The sequence below is a fragment of the Leptinotarsa decemlineata genome, unplaced genomic scaffold, assembly GCF_025532065.1.
Source record: "Leptinotarsa decemlineata unplaced genomic scaffold, Ldec_3_MD MMD2_P_RNA_scaffold_2, whole genome shotgun sequence".
In the NCBI taxonomy this organism is placed as follows: Eukaryota; Metazoa; Arthropoda; class Insecta; order Coleoptera; family Chrysomelidae; genus Leptinotarsa; species Leptinotarsa decemlineata.
In genome coordinates, this window is record NW_027412529.1 from 16,680,495 (window position 1) to 16,699,910 (window position 19,416).

General features: G+C 34.4%; 1 protein-coding gene across 3 annotated transcripts in view; it reads left to right on the forward strand.

The window, feature by feature from the left end:
- LOC141486411 (juvenile hormone esterase-like) overlaps positions 1-11,366 on the forward strand; it is a 31,039-nt gene extending 19,673 nt beyond the window's left edge. For all 3 annotated transcript variants that reach the window (XM_074184331.1, XM_074184336.1, XM_074184342.1), the window contains 3 exons: positions 2,905-3,204; positions 8,693-8,843; positions 11,011-11,366. In XM_074184331.1, the coding sequence (XP_074040432.1) occupies positions 2,905-3,204; positions 8,693-8,843; positions 11,011-11,318 (759 nt within the window). In that variant the 3' untranslated portion in view covers positions 11,319-11,366. The remainder of the gene's footprint in view (positions 1-2,904; positions 3,205-8,692; positions 8,844-11,010) is intronic.
- Positions 11,367-19,416: the final 8,050 nt, after the last annotated feature.

Sequence of the window (19,416 nt, forward strand, 5' to 3'; positions counted from 1 at the left end):
GGCTTTGAATCGTTGATTACCTGTCAACAACAAGCCACGACAATTTCAGAACCATTTTCAAATGATCTCCTAATTATAAATAATGGGAAAGGGTTCGAGTTTGCTCCTTGAGTAAATAGAATAATTTACTTTAACTTTTTCATTATAATATACAGTGTGACCCATTTTTAATGAAAACACCCCCCCTAAAATTTGAATTTGTAAATCGATTTTAATAATTATTTTTTTTTATGTCAAGTACTAAAAGATCTACCTTGGGACAAAATTTGAAATGTTTATTGAAGTTTCAGGGCATACTACGATATTTTTTATTAGTCGAAAATCGGGATTTTTTATTAGAGATTTTTTATTGAAAAAATCACTGCACCACTGGATTCAGAGTGCCTCTAAACAGGTGTGACCAACATTTCATGAAAAAATATTCATTATTAACAAAGTTATGACAACTCAAAAATTCGAAAACTCACACAGCTAACAGTCACAATATATAATTTTTTTTTAATGATTTCAACAATAAAGTGCCGCCAGATAAAAAAAAACAAATAGCATAAATATTTTTAATGAAAATAAAGGAATTACATTCACACTATTCAACTAACAATGAAGCAAACAATTTTAATAAACGTAATTAATAACTAATTATTGAAATGTTTCGATTCAGTGCAACAATTAATTCTAACTCATATTCTAGTAGCCTCTATTAATCCACCACGTATGTCGATACATGTGTCGTAGCGCTTATGAATGTTTCTGATTACGTTCCTTAGTTTTTTAGGGCTAATATCTGCACATACCTGTCGAATTTTTGCAGAAAGTTCATTTCAATCTCTTGAGCGGTTTTTGTAAACCATTTGTGTGAGAAGTCCCCAGAGAAAAAAGTCCAAAACTGTGAGGTCTGGAGATCTCAACTAACAATGAAGCAAACAATTTCAATAAACGTAATTAATAACTAATTATTGAAATGTTTCGATTCAGTGCAACAATTAATTCTAACTCATATTCTAGTAGCCTCTATTAATCCACCACGTATTTTGATACATGTGTCGTAGCGTTTATGAATGTTTCTGATTACGTTCCTTAGTTTTTTAGGGCTAATATCTGCACATACCTGTCGAATTTTTGCAGAAAGTTCATTTCAATATCTTGAGCGGTTTTTGTAAACCATTTGTGTGAGAAGTCCCCAGAGAAAAAAGTCCAAAACTGTGAGGTCTGGAGATCTGGGTGGCCACTCTATAAACGGACTACCACGGCCTATCCATCGGTTTGGAAAATGTTCGTTAAGCCATTGCCTCACAGCTTTGGCATAATGAACTGAGCACCCATCTAAGTGGACAATTAAATTTGATCGTTCATTGATTGGCAGCTCGTGAATAGCATCCCAAAACTCCTCAATAGCATCCTGAAAAAAGAAGGGACCAATAATTCGTTCGTTCAATCTCCCACACCAGACGTTGATTTTTCGGGAATATTGGCTTTTACAGTTTAATACCCAGTTAGGATTATCCGCTGCCCAAAAGCGACAATTCTGTGATGACACTACTCCATTTGTAGTGAAAGTGGCTTCGTCGGTATATAAAATATTTTTTAGGAAATTATATTGTTTAAATATTTCCCTTGGGCCCGTAAGCAATATTCCAGGCATCTTGCTTCGTCGCCTTCTTGAAGTGTGTGTAAAAATTTTGGCTTGAAAGGTTTAATATTCTTCGCCTTGAGACATCTCCGAATAGTTTCTCGTGGAATATTCAAATCTAAAGTGGCATTCCTTATACTGGCATTAGGATTATTTCCGAAATAATCTAAAATGATTTGATCATTCCTGTCTTTCCTGTTTCGTCTTTGTACAGGATTTCTTTTTAACATCATTTTTGATTCTGCACCAGTTTCATTCAATATTTTATTTATTTTATTTATCGTACCGCAGCTAACACGAGGACGATCTGGATGTCTCTCATTAAATACTCTACAAACCTCTCTAGCACTTCTAACGTCATCTCTCGAAAGGCGTACAATTTCAATTTTCTCTCTTACGCTCAATCTTGCAGCCATGAAACAAAATAATTCGAAGAACTGTAAGGTGAATATTGTTGGCAATAGTACACTTAAATCTTTCACAAGTGTCAAACTGTAATATCATTTCCATGGAATTTAAAAAACTAAGATTTAAATTGAAATATTAGGTCTTAGTTTTAGTTAATTTGCGTGAAAACTTGAATGTAATTCCGTTATTTTCATTAAAAATATTTACGCTATTTGTTTTTTTTTTCATCTGGCGGCACTTTATTGTTGAAATCATAAAAAAATATTCTCATGGCTATATCTGTTGATATAGGGTGTTTTTTGAAACTGAATTTTTGACATTAACAAAGTTATGAAAAATAACTTTGTTAATAATGAATATTTTTCCATGAAATTTTGGTTACATCTGTTTAGAGGCACTCTGAATCCAGTGGCGTAGTGATTTTTTCAGTAAAAAAATCGATAATAAAAAATCCCGATTTTCGACTAAGAAAAAATATCGTAGTATGCCTTGGAACTTTAATAAACATTTCAAATTTTGTCTCAAGGTAGACCTTTCAGTACTTGACATTTAAAAAAAAAATATTAAAATTGGTTTACAACTTCAAATTTTAGGGGGGTGTTTTCATTAAAAATGGGTCACACTGTATAAAAAATACATTCATAAAATGGATTCACTTAAACTCAAACTGAAATCTGTTGAAACCTGTCTTCCGTTAATTAGCTGTCACCCCCCTCCCCTACGAACGACAACTCTTAGAAATCGGGAGCTGAGGTTTAACGGATTCTTACTTTTCAATGTGTGATTCCTAGTACGATTCTTAGCAGGAACTGATTCTGAAATTTTCATTCGTTATATATGAAGTTATTGATATACTTTTTCCCCAGACAAAACCCATGTTGGAAATTATTGGTGCTGTGGTGGAAAAACCAAATCCAACCGCATTCTTGACAAAGAGTCCTATCGAAATAATGACTTCTGGAGAATACAACAAAATTCCAATGATAATTGGTTACACTTCAAACGAAGGTGTAATGTTTGCATGCTCGTTATTCAAAACCGGAAGCATTGCAAATTTCATTCACCCTGAAATGAAAATCGAAAAGGGATCCTCTATAATCAAAGTGATATCTGAGAAATTACAAGAATATTACTCCCAGGAAAAATATGCTGATAATCCTTATATGGTAAGTATCATATAATTTGTAAAACAGATATCCATTTTCAAATATGACACTCATAACAACATGAAAAAATATTGTAAGACGGTACAGAAAATTTGTTTTTAATAAATTTATTATTTATTATTATCTAAATGACAATTATCTGATCGATAATATGAAAGAAAGAGTGACTTATACCACAAATTCAACACTTGAGTACGATAACCAATTTATCACGGATAGTTCTAAATGCAGACCAAAATAACCTGAATATCAATAAAAAACAAAATATTGCTTCGAAAATCAGTTGACGTTCTGAAAAGAAAATATTCCAAAATTGTTTTTGTCGTGTATACTACAAATGTTTTTTTTGTAATAGTGATCACAATTATAATTTATGAAATGGTTTGTAGAGGCTCAAGATTCCTGAAAATTATTAATAACTCTCATAAAAGTGACTCCAGAAAAAATACTCCACCGTAAGTACTATCGAAAAACGTTAACATGTCGAATCACTACATTTGTAATGGAAATTCTCTTATAGATATGTAGGCTTTCACGGCTGGCGTTATTATTTTGATTAGCTTTCGGGTTTTGCCGTGGTCTTCTTTGTTTATAATCTCCAAACGTTTCAACCGCAACTGCGGCAGTCACCTTGACGTGTCACCCTGACACGTCAGTGGCGTGGTCGAAATACTCTTCTTGAGTACTTCGACCATGCCACTGAAGCTGACTGCCGCAGTAGCAGTTGAAACGTTTGGAGAGTATGACCGAAGATACGTTCTTTGGTCATACTCTCCAAGGAACGTTCTTTCAGAAAGCTGGAGAGCCATATACAGAAATGATCCGACAAGGCATAGCATTGAAGTTTGGCTAGCAAACCCTCATGCCACACACGGTCAAAGACCTCAGAAATATCAAGCGCAACAGCTCTTGATTCTCCATTTCTTCCGATTGCGTTATTTCAAATATGGGTGACATACGATGGAAGGTTGCCTGTTGTTCTTTATTTCCGGAAGCTATTTTGATGATTGCTCAAGATGTTGAAGCCTTCCATGATTTTTGATATCACTGATAGCAAAGCGACTGGTCTATAGTTATTTGGAAGATTTTCCTTGTCTTTTTTGGGATTGAGCTGAACGTTAGCAATCTTCCAACAAGAAGGAAAAACCTCTTTCTTGTAAAACAGGTCTGCAAAATACTGTTGATGACAATGTACGATGACGGGCACTTCATCAAGGCATATTGAGCTGTTTCAAAATTCGCCTGACTAGACGCTGAAGGTAATTTCCGGCATTGTCGATTCTAGTACGGAAAAAGTGGGTGGTGTCTTTTCCAGAAAATCAACTGTGGGGTGGGACGCAACTTGTTCAGCTAGTAGATTTGCTTTTTATAGCTGTTGTTGAAATTGAACTTGTGTTAACGGTGGAACTGTGGATTTTGTAAAGTTCTGATTGACAGCTTAAGCTACCGGCTAGACGGATCTAGACCCGCTATAATAAGCAAGCAGTTTATCCTTAATTCTCTGATTGTGAAGTCTTTGCTTTCATTTATCCTAAGTTAGCACCTGTTGTGAGCATTAATAAGTCTAGTTCGGTTTTCGGTACTGGGATTTTTGCGCCACTGCCGGTAAGCAATATTTTTGTAGGCGACAGCTTGTTTGTAATTTTTGTTGAACCAAGGTTTGCCGTTAGAAGGTCGTTCCATTGGAAAAGAAATATATGCATCCATGGATGACAGGTTGATTGATCTTTCGAGCTGAAACAAACATCTAGACAGAGGACATTTCGGAAATGGTCTTGAAGATCCTCTGTTTCAGCTGATCTGCCAAACTTTGCGCGGCTTAGATTGGTCCCCAACATTTATCGGTGATTCACTCAACACTGAAATGAGTTTGTGGTCAGAAGATCCCAATAGAGACCTCACGATGACTGTGCAAATTTCTAGATTGGTTGTTAGGTATGGATCCAGAAGACTAGCATATTCTCCATCAGGGTCAGGAATCCTAGTTCGCTCATTTATAATCTGAGTGAGTCCGCTGCTCATTGCAAAAGCCTCAGTTTCGCGACCTTATTCATCGTTAATATTTGAAAATTGCCCGTCGAAGGTAGAAAGTGCAATATTCATGTATTCGACTCAAATATGGTATACGTGAATTCAGTATAATATCTATATCGGAAAAGCTTAAACAATTGAAGTGGCTTAATACGTCCAATAAGCGACGTCATCATATGGTGTGTATGTTTTACATCATATTTAAATCAAACACACTGCTCTTTCTTGATAAGAAATTGAAGTATAGAACAGACGTTCATGATCTGAACATTCGCCGTCAAACACTACTTACCATTCCTAGATTCACAAAAGAAATATACAGACGGTCTTTCTCTTACAATGTCGCAATTTGCATTGAACTAAACAGTACATTTTTCGAATTAACGCTAACAGCATTTCATTTTGAATTCAAACAATATTTATTTGATGCCCAGTGAAGTCATGACTAGGTTATAAATAATGTTTTCTCTCTCTTCTTTCCTTATTTCCCCCTTTTTTTTTCCTTCTATTCTATCGCTTCCTTGGAAAACATTTCAAACGTTGACATCAAATTGGTCATTACGCTGTAAAATCCTTTTTCGTCATCTCTTCAGGCCGTGATGGAAAAACAGAAGCAGTATCTGCTACTATCTGAATCAAAGTGTCCTTTTCTCACAGTTGTTCTCATACCCCGATACATGTGCGTCAAAAAATTTCTCTTTTTTTTTGTTAATCATATCTTCATCATAAGACATATTTCCAACTGTGATATGTGGTGGAAAATAAAATTATTATAGTTATTATTTTTATAAATTTTTTTTGCATCTAACGAATTGACCCCTGAGGATCAGTTTCTAGTATAAATTGATTTCACTGTATTCTTCAATCGAAGTCCAATGGCAATGGCCAACCTTGTATTTTGTCTACTGGGTTCGATCAACTTTCTACTTATATTATTTTTGGTGTAAGTGACATGTGGCTATATAAATGCCTATTTAAATTCGGCCGCATGACTAAAGTATTCAAAAAACACAAAACATTTTACAAAAACATATAGTATTCATGATTGAAATCATGTCCTTCTGCTAAAAGGTGGTTTGCAGATGTGGAATTGGTCTTTCTGTTTACAAAACTAGTCCTATGTTCTTTCATACTTTGGGAAAATGTTCTCCCTGTTTGGCCAATATACAGTTTTGGGCAAGAGTCAAAAGTTAGCTCATATACTCCTAATCTATCCGACAACGAAGTTTTGTTTTTATTGTTTTTCAATAAATTTACTTAGACTTATTCGTTCTGTGAGCTACGTTTACGCATTCTCTCTTCAAAAACGGGCAATATTATTAATAGTTTAACCCAAATATGACAATGTCCTATTATTGACGTTATCGCATCTTGAATTTAGGTAGACCAGGTCCATGGTTTGCTTTTATAGTCTTTTGGAAAGAATGGAGTCAACGTTGTTGACCGCAATTTGTTTGCTCCAACTCAGCTCTGTCTGGAGATTACTCTCAGATAGCAATTGTACGGCGAAACATGTGTTGCATTTTTGTAAAATTGTATAGTGAAATTTTCACAATAAAGTGGTGAAGCGTGGAAATTTATTCTTCATTTAGTCTAGTTCACATGTACTTTTTTTTGTAACGTTTTTCAGCCCTCTCCAAAAATCACGACCAAGGTGTCATTCGATTCGTATTTTTGCCTAGAAAGTTTAAGGAAAGGTCCGAAAACGCGCCGATAAAACTTACAAAAGTTATAAACAATTAAGTGAAGAAATGGGGCTTTAGTTTTTTCTTAATATCTTGAAAAATTTTCAAAATTTTGGAAATTTGAAAAAAGATTCGAAAAGATCAATGAATTTGCGTAAAAAAAGTCCCAACTCCCGAAACTGTATCTCGATTATTTATAATTTTCACAGAGCCCTGAAAATAGAGCCAAAAGCGGGTAGTCTGGCTTCTGCTCGCCTTTCGTCACTCTGACATAAAAACAAAAAAAAATATTTAAACATATTAAATGTTAATATTAAGGAATGAAAAAATTCATGTGATGTTGGGATACATCAATAAACAATAATCCGCAGTCAAAACATTTTCATCCCAATTTTAACGTTAATTATAAATTTGTTAATTAATAACTTTTTCTGAATTGAAAGTTAATATAAAAATCCCTATAATTATTAAACAAAAACCCTGGCATTTTTTCCTTTGATGAAGTTATCCTCAATAGGCAAAAAAATAGATTACCGTTGCCAAAATGAAAAAGTTGTTATTTTCTTTTTTTTTATTGACAATTGAAAATCATAATCTTATAAAAAATACATTACAACCTTTTTTCGTCTAATTTTCCATTGTTTCAATGTCTCATGGCTAAAAACTAATTGATAATATTTTTTAAAAATTATTCACAGCTATTGTTGATACATTTAATATAAACAAATACATTGTTTATGAGAAATTCGAAAATTTTATTTTGCATTATGGTAATTGAAAAAAATCATGATTTTTAGAAAAAAATGGTTTCTTAAAAAAAATTCTTTGTAGCTAAAAAATGCGTTTGTTAATTAACAATCGTTTTTTGCAACTAAATATTAAAATTAAGGAACCGTTTTTTTTAAATCATAATTCTATTGTTCTTTGAGGTTTTGGAGAAACTTTTTTTTAATTATTTTTTCAATTGTTTATTTAAAAAAAATTGTTATAAACAATTTTTTTTTATTTTTATTTTTTTTCAATATTTTGTTCTATAATGAAAGTAACTATGTGTTTTTTTTTAATTTATTCTATTTTTTATAAAACTTTCAATATTGTGATACCTCGATACTTGTCTTTTTCATTCGCTCCTTCGCTTTTATAATTATAATAACTTTCAAACTATTGCAGTTATGATTAATATGCTTCAAGTCTTTTTTGTTCATTAAGAATTTATTAACAATTTAAACTTTTTACTAAAGTTGTAGTCCTATTATTTATTCAATTATTGATCGTTATTTATTAAAAAAAGAAATTTTTTTAAGTCTTTTCAACATAAACTTCGTGTCACGTAACAAAATCAAAAGGATTTTATTACTTGCACTTTTAGTAGTTGTAGAATCATTAACAAATCGAGTACATGTGAACCAGAGTAATTTTAGAGCGCCCTACTTCGGGTGATGTTAATCAGTGTAGAAATGAACTTAAAAATAGTGTAGCCAATCTGTTACCTCCCTTTGACTTTTTTTGTCACAGCCGATAATGTCAATATATACTTTCCATAAACCTTAGACTTTATGATTATTTCTTTAGGTTAGTATAATTCCCCTTCGGTCTTTTTCATCATTCCATATCAGTTATTCTGGCCCTGATGAAAATAGTAGACAATAAAAGTTGATGCCGCAGACTAGGTAGGCTGAAATTTCACTTTTGCTCTTTGAAGTGAAGTTGACAACTGTATTTTATTATTCTGAAAGGATTTATTGTTTATACTTCTTGTTATTTATTCACAGTTGCATACCGACTATTACTTCATAGCAGGAATAATTGGTTCAGCCAAAATTCACGCAAAAACTTCAAACCAACCGGTTTATCTTTACAGGCTGACAATGGAGTCTGAAAAAAAAACTATGAAAAAGATGATCAACGTGGAAAATTTACCAGGTGAGAATGATAAATAGAGAATCTGGCACCAAGTTGGATTTCGTCCAGCAAAGTTCAGAATAAATTTCACTTCCGCGGTGGTTGTTTCTTTCATAAACTACAAGAAAACAGTTCACTGAAATATATGTCTTTTACTTCTTCACGTCAGGTGGTTCGGAGTTATTTGAGCGCCTTTCATGTTTGGAACGGAAAGGAACATTTTTGAAGGTATTCACCAAGGATATCTGTTAGAGAGCATAGACTGCGGATAGTGAGGAACTGTTGAAAGTTCTGACTCATATTCGAAAATTATATTATTGAAGATTGGCTATAAATCAAATCTAAAGGAACAGTTAGTTCAGGCCAGTCTCAACTCCTTGCACTGTAGGTTAATGGACTGACACCAATCAGAAAACAACTACTCTCCTGGCTACTACCACGAAGGGCGTTGAATTACATCCGATTAAATCTGAAAAGTTTTCTTTCCTTATACGAGGAATTTGGCAAATTTCGGATATGCGGTTGTTACCTCGTTCACAGGCAGATGGGGCGATGACAAACCTGTTGTTTGTTGTCCGCTTCAGCCAAGTTCGAAAAATGGTGCTCTGAAAGAATTCGATTTTCAATTATCGAAAATCATCGACTTTATGTTGATGATGGATACTACCTTAGACTGATGAGTGGCCAAACAGCCCGAAACCGGTCTGCAAGTGTGTTCCAATAATTGAAAATCTATTTCATTCTGGAAATAACGTCGGACTTTATGCCTCCAACTGTCAACTACGAACTGCCTTATAAAGTACCGTTCCCGAGTAGAGAGGACTGGATCCTCCAGGAGAAGGGAATATTAAGAGTAAAATAGTTGTTGGTTCTCAGATAGATCAAAAACACCTTCCGGTTCTGGTGCAGGTGTTTTCAGTCGCAGAACCAGGACAGAGATATCAACCTACCTACGAACCTATGCGACTGTATTTCAAGCGGAAAGTTAATAAAAATAATCTCGGACAGTCAAGCGGCGTTGGAAGCTCTTGGCTCCTACCGAGCATCGTCTAAATTGGTAGCAAATTGCCAAAAACGACTCTTCTCGATAGGAAAACTTGACAGATTTTCTTTGGTCTGGATTCCTGGCCATACTGGCCTGGAAGGCAATGAGGCTGCTGACTCCTTTGCAAAGGAGGGTGCTGCAAGCAGCTTCATCGTACCAGAACCTGTCATTGTCATCGCTTTAGGCTTTGCCAAACAAAGATTGAACACCTGGATGGCAAGAAGATGTATAGACTTCTGGCAGAATCTTCTAGGATTGGCTCACTCCAAGGCGTTTATTCATCATTCGAACCAAACAGTTGTTGGACTACAGTAGGGATGAACTACGATGTCTAACAGGTCTTCTAATTATATGCAGAGACTCGGACTGTCGGAATACAGTGAGTGTTGTCTCTGTTTGCAAAACGATGAAACATCAGAGCACATACTTTGTGCCTGTCCCGCTCGGGATTGAACTGGGTTTTTGGATTTCGGCAGAGCCGTACTCGTACCATCTGAACTGAAAGACCATTCACCATACAAATTAATAGGCTTCTTTAAGAAGCTGGGTTCATTTGGTTGAGTGTGAATAGGTGTGAGCCACTCACATTGGACTCGATCTGTATCGCCAACAGCACACGCAGGAATAACTTCAGTGAAGAATCCTGCACTGACACCTATCGGATATAATCCATCGCCCTTCGTGATATTACCCCGAGGAGTAGTTGTTTTCTGATAGATGTCACTCCATTAATCTGCAGTGTAGGGAGTTGAGACGATGAATTGTTCCTTCAGATGATTTGATTTATAGCCAGACTTCAAGTATGCCCACTGACTATTTGTGAAAAATTGACAATATTATTGTACATTTGAGGATTTGTTTGTCAAACAGCGTCAGTTTACTTGAGAATGGTTCAATGAACCGAATCCGGTTGTGACAAATACAAATTTTTAGGAGAACTTAGACAAAACTTATTTTCTCTTATATTTAATATGAATTTCCACAAAATGAGTGGGTCATCAATCCTGTTTATTTTCATTTTAACATTTTCATCAACTTCATTATACCAACATGATATCTGTCTGGAAGTTTTGTACCGAATGGATGAATGAATGAATCAGTATATAGTGAAAGATGTCGATACTTGAAAAATTATTTTTTCAGGAGTCTGTCACGGTGAAGATACCACTTATCTCTTCAAAACTGCACTTATTTCGGAAACAGAATTTGATGAACTCGAGAAACAATGTATACAGCAATTTTTAGAACTATGGACGAATTTTGCAAAATATAATAATCCAACTCCCGCCGGAAACAACTTGAATATTGATTGGAAACCTATAGAAGAAGAACAAGTGAATATCTTGGATATTGGCAGAGAGCTCATTATGGAAACCAACCCAGAGGCAGAGAGAATGAACTTTTGGAAAGATATCTACCATCTCAGTCCCGAAACGGCTAAATATTTATAGTGAATTCACAGACAAGTTATTTTTGAAATAAAATATTTTCGGGTAGAATTTCTATCAATGACAACAAAATTCTGATAATGTGCGCAAATTTATGGGAGTCACAAGTATATTGTTTATGCATTTCCATAGATCTAGCTAGAGTGTGTTATCAGAAGCAAGATTATACTACACAAAATGGAACAATAAATCATATTATATATATATATATATATATATATATATATATATATATATAATATGATTTATATAATATGATTTATATCAAAAAAGGGGCAAACCGCGGACACGTGTTTCTGGCTATTGGCCTCATCAGCGCGGTGCAGCCAATGGCAAAGATGGGCAACAACTGGTTACCAAAAATGAAAAATTTCACATATGAACGGTGTCACCAACAGGAGCTAACCGCACATTTGTGGTTTCAATTAGAAGACCTAGCATTCCCAGGCATTATCTAACATCACCACGTAGGCAGCTATAGCTACCTGCGTGACTTCCGGGTCCAGGATATAAATACAGAGATAAAGATGTAATTGGGTGTGTACGATATAAATAAAAAGGGAAAATTTGTGGACAGAACACTCAAAAAAGGGGCAAACCGCGGACACGTCTTTCTGGCTATTGGCCTCATCAGCGCGGTGCAGCCAATTGCAAAGATGAACAACAACTGGTTACCAAAAATGAAAAACTTCATTATTATGTTTTGGCCGGGACGTCTGCAGTGGATGTTTTCAAATGGAAACCTCCCGTTTTTATGATTTATTTGTATTGAGCATCAAAAATAAGGTTAACTTTGTACCTATCCCGAAAATTAGAAGTTTATGAAATATTTGCAATTCAATATTTTTCTATCGACAGAATACCTACTTACTTTCAGTTTCTAACCAAACCGTTATTTCAACTCCTGAATTTTCTAGTACATCGTCTTTGATTTTTCCTCTCACACATGTGAGGTTCACAAAAGGAAAACGTACAATACAGGAAATAGTAGCCAGTGACGCTTTCTCAAGTGATATTGTAGTTGATATAATAAGGAACAAAAAGTTTAGGCTAAGAATGAACAAAATCTCGACTTTTAAAAACGACGAAAACCAAGGTAAATATATCTCAGTTCCATACCACAGATACACGAAGAACTTTGGAATAATTTTCGAAGAACTAGGTATGAATGTGGTTTTTAAAACAAATCATACACTACAAAGCCTTTTAGGAAATCCTAAAGACAAAGTCGAGAACTCGGAAAAGTCTGGAATTTACGAAATTAAATATAAGGACTGCGATGCAAAATTGTATGAACAGACAGAAAGATTTATTAAAATAAGATATAAGGAACACTTAGCACACCTAAAATATGGAAGACCTGAAAAATCAGCAGTCGCCCATCATATTTTGCAACAAAATCATTCCATATACTTCAGTTCTTTTAGATTAGTTAGACAAGTTAACAACAACAGGCAACTAGATGCCTATGAGAGTGTAGAAATAAGTAAACATAATGATATTATGAATAACGATGGTGGACCAATACCTAATAGTATACTATATAGTTTGTTAAAATAATATTTCAATTATTAGATTTACCTGACTATTAATTTCGTATTGAACATCGTAAACTTAATTTAGGACTAGTAGATAAGGCAATATTTTGAAATTAATTTAAGACACTTAAGACGCAGGTAACTAGAGAGGTATCTGTGGTATAAATGAGAAAAACATTGTAAGTATATTTGCTTTAATCTTGAAGATGATCACTTGGTGATCGAAAAAAATTGAGGTGTTAAAATAACGGTGTGGTATTTCATCAGTTCGGACTTCCATTGTCTAATATAATATAAATTGATTTGAACTTCCTGAAAAAATATTAAAAAGATTAACTGAAAATAACGATTTCATTTGAACAAAACAACTGAAATTACAAATAAATAACATAAAATCAAACAACAACCAAAAAAATTAAAAATTGAAATATCAATAAAAGCTGAAAATTAAAAATTATCATCAACAAAAAATGAAAAATTAAAATTGAAAGATTTTAAACCAAGTAATGTCACGACGTTTCGATTGTTAAGCGCTGTCTAATAGCTAAAGCCTATTCTACCATCACTCTGGAGTAACCATTCCATTGAAGGTCATTTTTGATGATGCCTAATTTCCTTTCGAGACCTTCCTTCGTATTACAGAGCTCGAAGGCACGGTCTAGTAGAGTCTTGATGATTCCTCTCTTAGTCGATTGATGGTAGTTGGATTTCTGGTTCAGATACTCTCCTGTGTGAGTGGGTTTTCGATATACAGATGTTTTCCATGTCGGTCCTCTTCACCAATACGTCTAAGAAAGGCAATTCGTTGTGGACTTCCTTTTCCATTGTGAAAGTGATGGAAGGACTAACGTTGTTGATGTGCTTAAGTGTCTAGTTGTGCATTCCCATGGTCCCATATTATGAAGGTGTCGTCTACGTATCTCAACCAGACTCGGGGCGTCTTGGGGCTTCTTGTGTTGGGAAAAAAACTTCAGTAATATTCATTACTGCACCAAAGGTTCCAAACAGTGCATCACAAGTACATAAATACATAAATGAAGATCATTTTAACATATTTATTATTTACGGAGAATGTAATGAAGTTATTTCAAGGACATATGATACATTTGCGATTTTCGAAAAAAAAGAAACCATCACAAAATACTATCAAGGGAATTATACAAACATTGATTATTAATAGAATTTTAGATCACTAAGCTCCATATTTCAGTAAATATTTATTCTCTATACGGGCAATTCTCTGTAAACTCGTAAATGGCTGTCCACACCGATTTTTTGAAAACAGTACGGGTTAATCAACAAACAATACTCATTCATTCAAATATAAAACTGAAACTTTATAGTTCTATTGAATTTAGAACGATAACAAGCTAAACAATGATATAAAGACTGCTAAAATTTGGAAATTAGTAAATAAAAACAGAATACAGATCAAAATATATGTTTTCATAAAACAACGTCTAGTTACGTATTTTTTAATCTGATAATGTCATTTTGACGTTGTCCGAAGATTTTCCAATCAGTCCTCTGATAAAAATTCAAAGTTACAATAGCAAAAATGTATTATCACAGTATATAAGTAAACACCAGTAAATTCACTCTCCACCTCAAATTTTATGCGCGGCCGAACTACAGCGCAACCGACTGAATCTGAGGCGTTTACTAAGCGAGCCAAATTGAGGCATGGAATATTATTACAGAGTGAGTCGTTGTAAGTGGTGGTTTTGTATTTGTAAAAAATTTGTGTCTAGTTTCTAAATGAGCAAGTGTCAAGCTGTGGGTTGGTGTAATTTGTAGGGTGATGTCGGCATTAATTTTTTCAATTTCCAATTGACGAAAAAAGGTATGTTTTTCTATTATTTATTATGTAAGATTGAAGTAATGAACATATAACGAAAATCATAAAATAAATTTTTATAGACCATATATAGTGAAGTCATATGCAGACTTTTTATTATGAATTCAATTTGATGAAATTGAACTTCACGAATAGTATATGCCTTCAGTTCCACTGGAAATCCACAAAGGAAAATAATTGTTAAACCACATCAAGTTTAGATTTGTATCTGTAGGAAAACAATTACTTCCACTAAAATCTTTGCAAAACCAAAGTATCAAATGTATATTCAAATAACCTTTTTTGAAGCCTACTTTCCATTTATATGTTCCAGATAATCTACTATAAATAGCAAATATGTCTTTTCTCAGATTCTGTCATCAATAACAAAAAACATTAGAATATCATTCGATTGACACACTTCATAATTAGAAAACTAGGCAATCCAAAACTAAGAAGCCTGTATTTTATATTGAAGTTTTGATTTACAACAACCAACCCAATAATATAAAAAATATATTTCAGAAAAACGATTCAAAACATAATGAGATTCTGCAAATGCCTTAGTAGTCATGGCGAAAGGCATACATTCGAACTGGAAACAGCCTGTTGCATACTTTTTCACCAATTCATCCACATCAATACTGGATATAAAAAGTATTGTGATTGAAGCTGTTAGGCAATTAATAAAAATTGGATTGAGAGTTAGGAGTATCATTTCAGATTTAGGTTCTAATTTTTATAAACTTGCCAGAAAAGATCTGGAAGTAACTGTAGAGCAGCCATATTTCTTTGTTGATGAGAAAAAAAATTTTTACATTTGCTGAAATGTGGCAGAAACCATTTTTTCGATGACTTTTTGAAATTTGATGAATATACAACGAACAAAAGTCATCTTGACATCTTGAACAACTTGGATAAGGAAAAGCAATATAGACTAGCACCCAAACTTACTGATTCTCATCTATTTCCAACTAACTTTCAAAGGGTGAAAGTTCAATTAGCCAGTCAAGTTTTCAGTCATTCGGTAGCTACAGCGATGAATACCTATGCCAGTTTCAATCAGATACCATCAGCAGCAATAGGAACGGCTACATTCATTGAAAAAATGGATAAAGTGTTTGATATTTTAAATTCAAATAGATTTGACGGTGTGAAATATTTCAATAAACCTTTTTTTAGAACATCAAAACAAATTGATTTTCTGAGTTACCAGTCAATCTAATTATAACACTGATGATCTTCAAACAAGACTCAACCTCTGACGGAAGCAAGAAACTCTTTCGAAGGTTCTAAATATATGAACATTTCAATCTAGCAGACCACTATTATAATATTCATGCAGTCATTGTTCACTGTGGTTCTGGCGTTGAATTTGGTCATTATTACGCCTTGGTCAAAGACGAAACGGACTGATTTATGTTTGACGATAGTCGTGTCACGAAGTGTTCTGGCGATGTATTGAATCTATTGGAGCCTCTGGAGACACCCTACATTTTGTTCTATGAGAGAGAGGACAAATCAAGCAAAGCAAATCAAGATCTTCATATGATGTGGTGCTGGAGGTTTTTCCGGGTTTTCCTGCAGCTGAAAAAGCAAATGCGCCAATGAAATCTATGAAGTCGCCCCGGAGCGTCAATTACACGACTGGACAAATGAGATTCATTGAGGGGTGGCAGATAACAATTTCGACATTTCTGCAATTTTGGGAAAACCTACATAGTTAACGACACTCCTACATATTGACGAGGAATATAAATCAGGACTGTGTGGAAAATTATTTTGATCAACTTAGAAATACTTGTGGAAATGCCAGAAATCCAACTCCTATTCAAATTACCGGAGCTTTCAAAAACACATTTACTCTTCAGTATTTCACACAGGCAGAAGGAACTAACTGTCTAGAAGATACTAGTGAGATTCTATTTAGTATTACAGATGTAGACATACATAGAATGAAAATTCTTGTGGAAGTTCCAAAAAAATCCCTATAAACTTTTGAGAGTAGAGATAAATGATTATAGAACTCTAGCCATTCCAGAAGGCAACAGCTTGGGCTATGTTTGTGGATATCTTTTGAGAAAATGTTCAAGAAAACATTCATGAGAAGTATGTACAAATTGTGCCACGGCGGCTAGTACGATACTGAATGAAACAATTGTTGGTATATAGTCATTTCAAGGCATATAGTAATACTGTAGTCAAACAGTTTGGAAGTTTATATATGCCTCCAGATTCATTTTTACAATATATCATTCATCTAGAGACAGAATTTCTTAATCATTTCAACAATTTATGTGCCACTGATTGCGAAAATTTTCCTTTGGATTATTTATTTTCTCTTTTCACGAGGGTAAGAATTTATTATACTTTGAAATTGCCAATAGAAATTTGAAAACAAATGTTAAAAAAAAATCAAAAACTCATCATTCTGAAAAACCTTTAAAATATATTAGCATAAGTTTTTGACCTAAATTGTATAATCTTACTACATAAAATATACGTTTATTTCACCCCCTTGTCTTTTTTTATGAATTCCTAAACAGTTCACAATCATGTGAGACATTTATTGGGAGCTCCTCGTAGCAATGATGAAGTCAGATCATGGTCACATATTTTTCGATCGAACTTCGTACAGAGGTGCACAACAGCTTTTAGCCGACACCCTCCTGCCCCGCCACATGCCAGCAAAAAATAAAATCTCGACCCGAAACATCAAATATACCGACGGGAGTGAATTTACTTCTGTTTACTCATGTACGGTGGTATTATGTTTACCAAAGTTATTCTACGTGTAATGACTAGCAACCAGTGTTAATTTGATGAGTTTACCGAGCATGACGCGGGAGAGGTGCATTTTGGTCGGTGCGGCAAACAGTTCTCTGGTTAGTGATTTTATTGATATTAGTTTATGTTATTATTAAGTATAATTGCCCATTATTGCCATTATTTATGTTTCAGTTTATTAGTGACTTATTACGAACTACGTTTCAATAATTTTGCAAATATGTACAGAATACTGTACTGTATACCGAGCCAAAGGATATAGACTAAATAGCATTTTTAATTTATTTGTGTGTGAAAATACTCCACTCTCAAATTCTGATGAAGATACTCCTAGACGACATACTCCAGCTTAATTTCAGCCTTCTACAGCTCAAGCTTAGCAATATCCAGTATCAGTTCAGAGCAAAAAAAAAGAAAACCCGAAATAAAGAAAGAAAGAAATGAAAATAAGGACACACTCAACAAAAAGCTGATGAAAATGTTAGATGAGCCTGGAAAGAAAAAAGAAGTGGTCAAAAAAGCGGCGTTTGGTGGCATTATTAGTAAACAGTTGAAACAAAATTATTCATTTCTTGGCTATCGGAATCAAACTTGGACAACTAGAAAATCAGAGTTTGCATCGATTTTTGGAACTGTGGACAAATTTAGCTGAATCCGATGATCCAACTCCGGAATGGACTAGTTTGAATATTGTGTGGAAACCAGTGGAAAAAAATTGAACTTTCTTGATATTGGGAAAGAACTCATTATGCAGACCTACGCAGCCCTGCAATAGCTGATTTATAGTTCATTATTCGGGAAACTATTTCATCAATTTCAATAATTTTTACGGAATAATCAACAAAAATGTGACCAAAATATAGATGTTCAGATATACAATATTGTAGTATCAATATTAACTAGTTATTGGGATGAAAAAAAAAAAGAAAAAAGCGGGTACGTGATTTCCATCAGTGGAAAAATATCTGACTGAATATTCATAAACTATAGAAAGATTTGAATCTTTCGAAGTATCACTGAAGATTCATCGGCCAGGTTATAATGAAACAAAAAAATCAAAATTTCACGACTGGAGATACCCGTTTCAAAGCTATTTTTGAATTTGTTGACCGTGGTCTGCAGGATTTCTTCATCAGTGATGTTTCGTCTAAGTTCGAAAGTCCCTGTTGAAAGACTCTATACATTGCAATATAGAAATTGGAAATAAAAACACACATCATAATGTGTGAGTTCGAAGAGGTTTCCGCGGTCCGCAATCTGATAATTTGAAATCCGGGTTGAACTGCGTCTTGTATTTTCAGTAGTTAAATATTTTGGTTTCGACTTGAAAGTCATTATTGAAATGCTACCATCACACTGAGGTTTTGATCTACCTTCTGCTCAGATAGTGAAACGCTGCAAAGGTTTTGTGATTTGACGTCGGGGCCTCAATTAACCTACTTCCCAGGGTTTGTCGGTGATCTCTGCAAAGGTCTCAATCTGCCTACTCCCAAGACTTAACTGTCGGTCCAACAGTTCTGTCTAGTATGTCCTTGAACGAGTTGAGAGGCGGACCAGCAGTGGTAGCGATAGTGGGGTTGGTGTCAGGAATGGGATTGCGACTTACAGGAACGAGGTGTGCAATGTTGTGAGATGCATAGAGTGTTGTGGGATGAATGATTCAATCTTTGTTACATATCTCGTTTGTTGAGTTTGTTGTCAAAATCAATAGTTTCGCGGGTTATCATGGCCGGGAGAGTTTTTCGGTGGCAATGGCAATGGTGTGACCTGTTTCACAACGATGTTTGATAAGGGATGAGGCTGGAACTGATTTACGGACAGAAAGATCATGTTCATAGGATCTGTTGGTCTGACCGATGTAAGTTCTGGAGCAGATGGAACATGATATTCTGCATATACTCTGAACCCCATTGCCTATTGTGTCCTCTGATGTTCCTAG